The 12,039-nt window shown below is 41.6% G+C and overlaps 1 protein-coding gene and 2 non-coding genes across 4 annotated transcripts in view; all 3 read right to left on the reverse strand.

Annotated features, from left to right (window-relative positions):
• LOC144512820 (uncharacterized) overlaps positions 1-409 on the reverse strand; it is a 289,800-nt gene extending 289,391 nt beyond the window's left edge. For both annotated transcript variants that reach the window (XM_078243767.1, XM_078243769.1), the window contains exons 1-2: positions 279-409; positions 62-133 (exon numbers count right to left, since the gene is read on the reverse strand). In XM_078243767.1, coding sequence (XP_078099893.1) covers positions 62-101 — 40 coding nt within the window. In that variant the 5' untranslated portion in view covers positions 102-133; positions 279-409. The remainder of the gene's footprint in view (positions 1-61; positions 134-278) is intronic.
• Positions 410-2,713: 2,304 nt separating this feature from the next.
• trnat-agu (transfer RNA threonine (anticodon AGU)) lies at positions 2,714-2,787 on the reverse strand. The gene has a single exon. It is a non-coding gene; the product is annotated as a tRNA-Thr (tRNA).
• A 1,440-nt stretch (positions 2,788-4,227) lies between these two features.
• trnat-ugu (transfer RNA threonine (anticodon UGU)) lies at positions 4,228-4,300 on the reverse strand. Its single transcript has one exon. It is a non-coding gene; the product is annotated as a tRNA-Thr (tRNA).
• Positions 4,301-12,039: the final 7,739 nt, after the last annotated feature.

Genomic DNA, 12,039 nt, shown 5'->3' on the forward strand with positions numbered 1-12,039 from the left:
CGTTATCGTTAAGTAAGAAAAAAGTATAAGAAGAATATAACACATTGTAAACGTCTCCCACCTCTCCGCTGGCCAGCTGACAGTTTCCTCTCAGAGTTCATGTTGAAGTGCCTCTCCTCGACTTCTCCCCGACCTGCGTTTGAGGAAAAATACGAAGCTCACAACATATCCAATAACACACGTTAGCAGGAGCTAGCTGCGGCTAACGTTAGCTTAGCGCGCGGACTCCCTGAAACAACAGCAGTAAACGCGTTTCCGGTCAGAGAAAGAAAACAGACCTGCTCTTTGTAGCTTCGTTTTAGGTTTTAAAACCTCATGCAGCAGTTTGTGATGTTTCTCTCTGGAAGGAGACCAAACACTGGCGCGTTTTACTCCGCCGTCCTCATCACGAGGTAAAATGCAAACAATGGGACGGAGGTTGTGCATCTTCCAGGACCCGAAAACACAAACACAACTTCCGTTACACTCCTCTGCCCTTCAGAATAAAATAAAGCGTTTTAAGAGTCGATTTTTACCCACTGTCCTTTAATAAGATGATATACATTTGGAGGGAACATAAGTCTCATCTTGAAATCCATGGTGCTATTTTTAGAAAAAAATTACATAATTCTAAAATTTACAAAATGTTGGTTTTCGTGCAAAAATCTTCATTTTAACAACCCTTGTTTGAGGACTTTAGGATCCACAAAAACACTCAACATTTTTCAGCCATGTGCAGAATGTTAAACTCTTTCATCTGAATTCACATTTAGGCTTGGGAGTGGTATGGTTGCTCTATAGCGCTCCCTAATTGGTTTTAGCCCTTGGGCACATTTTTGACGGCCTCAATATATACGAAAACTCACCCACATAAACACTTGGGAGTTTTGCCAGACTGTACGGCGATTTGGCCCATACCTGTAAGCGGGCTACATAGCGCCCCCTAAGGCGTGGAAGGGCCTAAATTGGACATAGTTGCTTTGATCTTCACCAGATTTAATACACATATTGCTCTAAACATTGCAGACATATTTACCTTTTAACCTTCATTAGCTCCGCCCAACCGTAAGGCGGCCACTATTAATTAAGGCATAAATTAATTTTAAAATTTCCTGTGTTTTACTAGTCCTAGGCCGTGATTTCATCTACTTGAATCTTTGCAGGTAGTCTCTGTTGACCCTCATGACGAAAAGTTATCCAAAGTATTTTGACTACCTCAACTGATAACGGCACGACAACTTGTTGTTCATAAATACAGTTTATTTAGTGTCATGTATTTCAAACTGATTGAAACTATGAAACTTTCCGCTCGTCTACTACTGTTTAGCCTGTGCTTCTGCCGTCCGTCATGGCGTCGTCACGTGGTCGTGGTCACGTGTTTGCAAAGGGTCTATAGCTAGAGTGCCCGATTTGGTTACTCGCAAAAACAATTGAGACACGGGCAGTAAAATGATCCCGACTGGTCCTTGCTAACGCCACCATGCTAACCCTGCTAACTGCTAACGCTACTGGAGGACCAGGCAAGCGGTCCACGGCTGTTTACAACGTGTAGCCTGTTCAGCGGCAGTAGCCGACAACGGTGAGTTATTTTAAGCCAAGAGAAGGGGGCTGTAAATCGGGAAGAGAGGACCGTGAGTTTGCAGTGTGTTTAGAGATTGTTCCCATAATTTTAAGCCAATAAAATGTGTTCAGTCCGGTGGAGAGGACAGCAACGGTAGTGTTATTTTTAGCGGTTCCTACCATAATTCTCAGCCGAAGAAGTGTGTGTGTTCGTCGGGTGGAGAGGACGGTGATGTTGTTTTGTTTTTAGCGGTTACAACTGTAATTCTAAGCTGAAAAAATGTGTCTGTCAGTTGGGTATAGAGCTCCGGGTCTGACTGTCAATATAGCCTGCATCTAACGTTAGCTACACCGCTGTGCTGTGAAGTAATGTCTGGCTATGTGAGACAAGCATCTAGCAACATTGTTGTGAATGCTGCGGTCTCAGCCTGGCAACCTCCGTCAACTTCTGAGTCTTGGTAGGAGGGGGCGGGGGAGACAACTCTCTCCAATATTTTGATTCGTTTGTTGTCCTTGTTGAAAATAAACAGGTCGCTGTATGTCAATGCTGGTGACAATACTGTGTTGAGTTAATCAACTGTTAATCAAGAACTGCTGAGATTTTAACCCAGAATCTTATGTTTACGAGACAGGTGCTTTAACCTCTAAGCTACCGCGCCTCTTACAGGTTAAATAAACAGTTTGCTCGTTTTGTCGGGGCTGAACGTGGCCCAGGTGTACACCAGGACCCTGTGACATCACCGTTGGGTGTGGTTTAAGGTGCATGTGCTGCTGACTGAGGTCAGAGGTGAAATAAACTTGAACTTTAACGACCAAGGCATTAAAAGGGCCTTTTAAAACGACTGCCTGATATGAGCTTCTTCCAGGTTCTTCCTTACAGAGGAGAGGTAATAATCAATTTACCAGTTTTGATCAAAACAACATAATTAGGCCAAATGAACAGAAATGTTGATGAATAAACTAGGTGTATATTGTAGCTCAAACTTGCATTGCTCTGCATTTCATGTGTTTTTATGTACCATCTTAAGTCTGTGTTAATGTAGTGTTTCTGTGTAAATGTAATATGCCAGGGAAAACAGCCTTTTCAATCCATTTTTCATTTGCTACCTGGATAGCATAGGGATTGGGTACACATGCTGATGGGATGCAAACAGAGGTAATCTCTGCAACAACAAGGTGCTGCTGGGATTTGAACCCAGGCTCTCCTGTTTACTAGACAGGCACTTTAACCAACTAAGCCACAGCACCTCCTTGAGGGCTTCTGTAATGTTAAGTCTTAATTTCTCTTTTATCTTGTACGAGCTGTATAATATACAGTATACTGAATGATTGATTAATTTTTCCATTTACTATAACTGATATTTCGCTGAGGTTTGCACTGTTAAAGTCCCCAAGAACAATGAGCAGGGAGTCTGGATGTTAGAACGTGACATCATTCTCAAAAACCTCTTCTTAAGTACTAGTAGGTTAGAAATGAAGGACCCTGGACAATATTACAGTAGATAGGGAAATAATATAAACTATAATAAAGAGTTAAACCAGAAGGATGTGTAAAAGAACAAACCTTCCTCAATATACCAAGCATCTTCATACACCACTTCCATGCATGTTCAATAAGAAATAACACTTGTTTTTATTATCCATATATAATCCAGATGCTGAGGAAGTTTTTCTGCTGCGAGAGTCCTCCTCGTCTCATACGACTCAAAGGTGGAAGGAATAACCAGACCAGAGGTCTCATTTAGAAACGTGGCGTACACAAAACGGGGCTGAAAATGTGCGTACGCCACTTCCCACGCAAAGGTTGTGATTTAAATAAAAAAAACTTGACCGGAGAATGTGCACGCAAACTCTGTGTTAACAATCACAATATGTTGTTAACATATAAATACTGCGTAATGCTGCATGATGGCAATGCTAACCCTGCAGGAGGACTACGGCAATGGTAGAAACAGGAGAAAAAGAGGCTTCAGGGACCATGACGATGACTGGCTAATATGCCGATTTAAATTCTCTTGGATCTCTGTACTGAATTGGGTCCAGTAGAGAGGGCAACGCGGGGAACCAGGCCATCCCGGTCCAAACACACCTGGTCCTCAGCACTCTGGGGGCAACCAGCTGTTTCCAGAAGGAAATGGCAGACAGCTAAGTGTTTTATATAAATATGTTATATAATCTTCAACTTTATCACTAAGGCTTGTTTGGATACAATATACAGTTCTGTTAAATCTTATCATATAGGTTTGGTATATCAAAGCTGTCCAGAGTGCCAGCCGTTTTGGAAGGTATTATTAATATATGTAGTCTATAGATCAGGTTTCCCTACACTGTGCGAGAACAGAAGAGAAGACTGCAACTAGTGTTGCGACCACCAGCGTGGGTATAAATAGTTACAGCGCTCCCATGACGTCACATTTGTATGCGACAGGCCGGCTACGGCGAGTATACTGATACTGCACGTTTAACACTTCCAAAACATACAATGATCTTAAATTCAATTAACAAAATGTAACTTTGGATTGGCCTAATTTGATTAAACAGGAGTTACGAGGAGACATGCTGTGCGGACAGTGTTGAGATTTATAATAAAATGTTACTTTCTGTATGGATCATACTGTGGTTTTAAACCTATATTGATAATAGCCTAATATTACATATAACTTTTTGGATATGGGAAATCAGGTATTAAGGCACTGCTGGGATTTGAACCCAGGCTCTCCTGTTTACAAGACAGGCGCTTTAACCACTAAGCTACAGCGCCTCCTACAGGTGCACCCCTCTAGCGAGAATACAATGAGCTAGTGAACAGGGATGTGAACAGTACAATGTACTAGATGTGAAACAATTCAAACTGATGTGAAAATGTATTTTTAAAAGGGAAATTGTTTTAACACATTTGTTAATGCTGTTAGACAATTTTAGTGAGAAACTGATATGACAGGAGGTAGGTTATTGATTAGTAAAGCTCCGTTGAAAAAAAGATATTAACCTTAATTTAAACGTGACCAAACCAATGTTTTTTGTTATCTGTAATGTCTGATCTACCTGTGTACATACATTGGTTTGAATTCGAAAAGAAAACTTTATCAATTAGTTCTGTGAATAGTTAGTCTAACGCTAGCAAGCAAAGATGGTTGCTAAGACCGTTGCTAAGTCCGTTGCTAAGCAAGCCTGTCAGTGAAAGTTGCAAAAAAGTTTTTTTTGTATAGTTCTTTAAAAATAAAAAGGAAACTCGTTTTGGGGGGAATAAAACTACTCTGGGCTGAGATTTCCTGGTAACCTGACCAAAAAAGCTCAGGATGCTGCAAATGTTGGTATAATATGAAAATGGCTGGTGGATTTAAGACAAAAAATAATAATCTATTGAATTAATCAAATTTGAACATGTGTGTCAGTGGCTTGTTGATCTTTACATTGTTAGTTAATTTCCTAACCTGGCCTGGGACACACATTCATACGGTTTGATAAAGTACTTATTGAACTTTAACTTACCATTGCACTTACAATAACGAGCGCAGCTGTCCTCAATTTAGGTCATTGTGTCGTCTCATTTCTTTTTTTTTTCTGCATCCAGCGTGTGTGTGTCTGTGTGTGTGTGTATGTGTGTGTGTGTGTGTGTGTGTGTGTGTGTGTATGCAAGCGTCAGTCGCAGGGAAAACAGAGCAGCAGCCCCACCCACTGCAGAGAGCCAACAGCCAGGATTGAAACAGCAGCAACTTCAGCAACTTTTAAATCGTTACAGTCTACATTGATGTTAAAATGTATACAGGTTGGTAGGACGGTCTGAAATGTTTTGCACGGTCTTTCGCTGTATGTTTTGTTGGTAAATGTGAGATGTTTGAGTCTCACACACACGTCTCGTCTTCATATCACAAACAAGGAAATGATCAACCCGTAGCTCTGAGTATATGTCCTGCACTGACTTGAGTGTGAGGTAAACTTTGCTAAATCGTGTCTCCCTTATCTGTAGCACTGTCTTCCATAACTAGGCAACCAGGCCAGATTGTTTCAGATATCTCAGTCCTTTAAAACGTCAGTTATAACGGCCCACGTGTTAAAAAGTTGTCGGGTTTCAATTGGGCTCGGGCTCATAAGTCCAGTTATGTCGAGCTCGGACACAACGTGCACTGTAGACGTGTGCGATTATCAACATAGTGACACGGAATGTGTTCCCACTAGTAGCCCAACGGTACATTAGTCCATTGATTCGTTTCAATGCCCCGCTATGACTTAACATTAAGCATCATCAAACGCTGTCAGTCGGCAGTGTTATTATTTTGGTTAACCATCATCGTGAGTGACCCAATCAATTACAGACTGTATATTAGACACTCTGCAACTTGCCATATGTGCAATACATTTGCCAGGGATTATTTTATTTTAACAACAAAGGCAAGTACTTCAGTTATGAAAGTCCATGTTCTAGCAACCATTTTAAATCATAAGCCTTGTATATAATTAAAAAGTGATTCTCTGATATAGAGCAATTTCAAATGAACAATCTGACACAGCAATCCTTTTGAGATTGAGGAATATTTTCTGAATGTGTCTGACAAATGGGGTCTAGTAGGCTATGTTATACTAGTATCACCATCTGCAACGATGTGTAAATTATCAAACAAAATGTCAGATTTGACATTATTGTTTTTATATATATATAACCGTATCCATCATCAAACAGTATGAATATGTGTCCCAGGCCAGGTTAGGAAATTAACTAACAATGTTAAGATCAACAAGCCACTTAAATGTCTTAAATCCACCAGCCATTTTCCTATTATACCAACATTTGCAGCATCCTGAGCCTTTTTGGTAAGGTTACTAGGAAATCTCAGCCCAGAGTAGTATTATTTTCCCCAAAACAAGTTTCCTTTTTATTTTTAAAGAACTATACAAAAACTCCCACAAAATCAAGTATATTGAGTCTCAAAAAAAGGCCGAGAAATCCTGGAGGGACTGAATGATAGTTGGGAGCTGACCTCATACAGCCTAACTACAGTGCCACTTGAGGAGCGCCACACAGCAGAAAATATTGCTTCCAGGGGTCTCATTTATAAAACTGTGCGTAGATTCTATTCTGAAAGATTTTGTGCGCCAAAAAGTCAGAACTTTCGTACGCAAAAAAATGTGAGATCACATTTATGATCATATGATCATTTTCGTTTTTTGTGAGAAAACAAGGAAATTCAATTATAAAAAAGGTAAAAAAAATGTTTTGATCATTATTGGTGCTTATTTCTTAGAACAGGTGAAAGTGCTGGAAATGTAACAATTTTGTAACTTTGTGTGGGAATAGCAGGTGCAGAAAAACAACACACAGACACATTAACACACACACAGCAGGCCCAGTTAGGAGGAGGACACAGTTAAGTTTCATAGCACCTACAATTATTATACTTGGGTCCAGTAGACCTGAACACCTCATATGTAATAGTTATGTGTGTGTGTGTGTGTGTGTGTGTGTGTGTGTGTGTGTGTGTGGGGGGGGGGGGGTGTACCGTGTGCAGTCACTAAAACTAAGTTATTTATGTTCTTCACAGAAAATGAGCAGAGCGAGTGTGGGCACACGGGAACTGGGGACAGTGGGCACTAGGGAACAGTGGGCACTAGGGAACTGGGGACCAGTGGGGACCCAGCCAGGGGTTCTGGGGAGCTGCTAGCCAGCCGGGATTCTGGGGAGCTGCTAGTCAGCCGGGGTTCAGGAAGGCTGCTAGCCAGCCGGGACTCTGGGGGGCGGCACGCCAGCTGGGACTCTGGGGGACTGCACGCCAGCTCGCAAAACTCTAAATAAAGGCACATGGGTGAAACACACTGACAGGAACAAACTGACCAGGCAAGACACGAACACAAACAACCATCTGACAAGAGACAAGGGAAACACAGAGGCTAAATAAAATAGGTAACGAGCAAACACGGGACAGGTGACACCAGGGCTAGGGAACAGGTGGGGCACATCAGATAATCACACAGGCGGGAAAACACAGGAAGCAAAACAAAACAGGAAACATACAGAAATACGCAAACCGGCAACAGAAATATAAACAACCCCAACAGAAATATCCATAACCACAACAGAATGTATCCCTTGTCATATCCCAGGCTACTCCCAGACTGCGCTGGGTGGGTAAGTCGTCAACTGCAAGGTCCAGGGTTTCCATACCCTTGGCTTGATCTTCTTTGGGAAAGGCATTTATAACATTGACCTTTTTCGAGGTGATCTTGTGAAGCCTTATGTTGTAACCTGCCAGCAGATTTTGGGCTCTCTTTAGAACATCAACTGCTTCGACCTCAGTCGGAAAGGACCGCAAGGCGTCATCCACATAGAAGTCTTTCTTCACCATCGTGGATCAGTTTTCCAAGTCCTTCCGCTTTATCCCCCTGCCCAAGCTGCCTACATCCTTGGAATCAGCCCGCCTCCTCGTCCATCACGTTTTCCGGCTCCATGGCATTCCTTCGGACGTTGTCTCTGACCGGGGGCCCCAGTTCTCCTCCCAAGTGTGAAAGTCCTTCTGCCAAGCTCTTGGTGTCACCGCCAGCTTGTCCTCTGGCTGCCAACCCCAGAACAACGGGCAGACCGAGTGTGGGCACACTGGAACTGGGGACAGTGGGCATTAGGGAACAGTGGGCGCTTGGGAACTGTGGACCGTTGGCACTAGGGACCTGGGGACCAGTGGGCACTCGGGTACTGGGAACAGAAGTGAAGGGGAAACCCCTCCGGCGGCCGAACAGGACGTCAAGGACTCTCAGGCGGCCGGCGGCCGAACAGGACGTCAAGGACTCTCAGGCGGCCGGCAGCAAAGCGGGAAAACACAGGAAGCAAAACTAGACATGACAAGACAGAAAACAGACTATCAAAATAAAACAGGAAACAGAAACATACACTACTCAGACTACACAACACAGGATAAATCTACACAACGGGGAACAGAAATATACAGAATAAATACACAAAACAGGAAACATACAGAAATACTTAAACAGGCAACAGAAATATGAACAACCCCAACAGAAATATCCATCCTGGCCAGGACAGGGATTAGGAGCATAGTGGCTGAACACTTGCTGCTTTTTATGATCTGATGATATGAAGTATCAAGTTGTTGCCTTTCTTCAACCTTAATTTTTTATTGAAATTGCTGACTGGCACACTGCTGGCTATCTGGCTTAGAGGTATGTTGGTAGACATCTGGCTGGCATATCAAAACTGCCTGACTTGAGCATCCTCCAGGCTCTTCTTCACAGAATGGATGAGAGGTAATAATCAATTTACTTTTCTACTGTTTATCAAAACAGCAGTCCTAAGCCAAATGAACAGACATCGTTGATGAATAAATTAGGTGTATATTATAGCCTATACTTGCATTGCTCTAAACAGTCATCATTTTTTACCTTTTCCATTTGCTACCAGGGTACCATAATGTGTTGCATGGGGATTAGGTAAACATGCAGATGAAATGCAAACAGTTAATCTCTGCAACAACAAGGTACTGCTGGGATTTGAACCCAGGATTTCCTGTTTACTAGGGAGGCACTTTAATCAACTAAGCCACAGCACCACCGTAAGTACTACTGTAATATTAAGCCATCAGTTATTTTTCAACTTGTGTAAGCTGTATAATTTACTGACTGATTGATACATTCTACCATTTACTTAAACTGAGATTTTGCTGAGGTTTGCACTGTTAAAGTCCCCAACAACAATGAGCAGGGAGTCTGGATGTTTTCTCTCCACGTCGGTCGGATATGTACTGATGCTAAAATGGAAAATATGCATTGTACACAGAGTGAGCAGCAGCATTTTATGGAAGTATGATAATGTGAAGCACATGATTTGTGAAAAATGAAGCACAGCAAAAGAAAGCATGGCAGATGTGGACCCACTGAATTCGTAAGCACCCTAAAAATATACTGACTGCTGCTACTTAATCATACAGTTCAAGGAGTTAATAATTTGCACAAATTAACAGTTGTACTCTTTGCCTTAAAAGTGAGCAGAAAATAGCCTAATGTTATGCAGGAAACCATGAAGCTCAATTACAACACTCATCTACAATGCCAGAATATGATGTGTAAATCTCTGTCTTTCCCGCTCTCTCGTATGAGCTAAAATATAAATTAAAAGTAAAATTTTAACTTCTACTGCTTGCTTTTTAGGCAAAGTGAACAACTGTTTGTGCAAATGACAAATGATATTCATTTAACAGCATTAGTTTGTAAATTTATTTTTTTCACTATCACTTCGCCCTGCTATGCCCCGCAGTGCCATGCACTACTACAACTACTAAATTTGGCACAAAAAGTAAGGACATTTGTGTTTGGTAGATTATTTCCTCTGTGGTAACGATGCTTTTTGGCAAAAAATCTTATACCGTTGGAAAGTCTGTTCAGTTCCCTTTCAAATGGTGCCCCAGTTGTAAGGAACATGCATTTGTGGGATGAGCAGCAGCGCTGAGCACGTGGGTTGCGCCCATGAAAAATTTGCCAAATCTTCTCTGCCAATGCCAAACTTAGTTTTGGCAATTTAACAATTTATTCATTTCACAAACAGGAGCATCAGTAGCGTGTGGCAGAACCATACACAGCCACAACAGCCTGGTCACACACTGCTGTGGGATGGCATCCCATTCTTCAACCAGCATTTGTCGCAAGTCAGCCAACGTGGTTGTGTTGGTCACTCTGGCACAAAAAGCACACCCAAGCTGATCCCACAAATGTTCAATGGGGTTGAGGTCAGGACTGCTGGCAGGCCATTCCATCCTCTCCACTCCCACATTCTGGAGGTAGTCTCTGATAAACTCCGCCCTGTGGGAAGAGGTGACAGGCCGTGTATGGTTCTTCCACACGCTACTGAGGCTCCTGTTTGTGAAATGAATAAATTGTTAAATTGCCAATATGTCTTGTTTCTTCAAACTTCAATCATCCAATCCACCAAACAACAAACGAGTAAATTGCTGAATAAGCTGTTTGGCATTGGCAGGGAAGATTGTTAAAGAATACAAAAAGAAATACATTGACCAAAATAATTAAAAGGTGTATTGATCTCTGACATGACATTATTAAAAACACATATGCCGCTTTATCAGGCTTTTTATTAAGTATCTCAACAACTGTCATAATATATTCATCAAACTCCAACAACAATATGAACAGCTACAGTATTTTCATACAGCAATATAACAGCAACAATGGCTGTCACATGCATAATAATAAAATAGTGAAAATGTTAAAAATAATAACAATACTTAGTAAAGTAAAGTAAATCTACTGTTGGATAAACAGAAAAGGCCCCCGGATTGGTCAGGACCAGGCTACTCGCACAGAATACATCTCCATTGTAATCGAGTGTGCCTCTGCTTTTGTGAAACCAGTCAGGGCTAAAGTGGGCCAGGATAACTGGGAAATCCCGACTTAATCCCTTAACTTTGATTTGATTTACTATTTATCTTGAACAAAATGTTGCAAAAGAAAACACAGAATTAAAACACAATCAGTATTTACCAAACAAAAAAAATAAAAACGTTAAGTTTGAGAAAGAGCAGGCGGAAGCATGCAGCTTATTAGGTCCTCCTACTATCGTTGGGTAGGGTTGGGCATCGTTTGGATTTTAACAATTCTGATTCCAATTGCGATTCTTCCCTTTGATTCCGGTTCTTATCGATTCTCGTTTGCGATTCTTTGAGGGGTGGAGTTGCAATGGGTCACATGCTTATTTCACAAATAAGAGGAAAGTTTTATTTTGATTCAATGGTGGGTTGCAGTTTTACCGGGCTTTTTCAACTTAAAATAAAGCCACACTAGAGCTCCGCTTACTGTGCTCCATGGCTGCAACACAAGTGCCTGGCCGCTACGGAAACCAACAATGTTACAGTGACAGTTGACAATGTTAAACATGGCGATGGACAATGATATCGTCTAACATTAACATCATTACTGAGATTAAACTACATCCTCGGTTATCTTTGCACTGAAACATAACACATAACTCTTGCAGCACACATGAACAGATGCGCAATATTATCTCACACATAAAATGGCACCCTTGTGAATTGGCCTACTGTTGCTAACGTACATTCACAAATCCTGCATAACATCGTCCCGTACCTACAGTGGGGCAAAAAAGTATTTAGTCAGCCACCAATTGTGCAAGTTCTCCCACTTGAAAAGATGAGAGAGGCCTGTAATTTTCATCATAGGTACACTTCAACTATGAGAGACAAAATGAGGAAAAAAAAATCCAGAAAATCACATTGTAGGATTTCTTATGAATTCATTTGCAAATTCCTCGGGAAAATAAGTATTTGGTCACCTACAAACAAGCAAGTTTTTTGGCTCTCACAGACCTGTAACTTCTTCTTTAAGAGGCCCCTCTGTCCTCCACTCGTTACCTGTATTAATGGCACCTGTTTGAACTTATCAATATAAAAGACATCTGTCCACAACCTCAAACAGTCACACTCCAAACTCCACTATGGCCAAGACCAAAGAGCTGTCAAAGGACAC

The sequence above is a fragment of the Sander vitreus genome, chromosome 24, assembly GCF_031162955.1.
Source record: "Sander vitreus isolate 19-12246 chromosome 24, sanVit1, whole genome shotgun sequence".
NCBI classification, from domain to species: domain Eukaryota; kingdom Metazoa; phylum Chordata; class Actinopteri; order Perciformes; family Percidae; genus Sander; species Sander vitreus.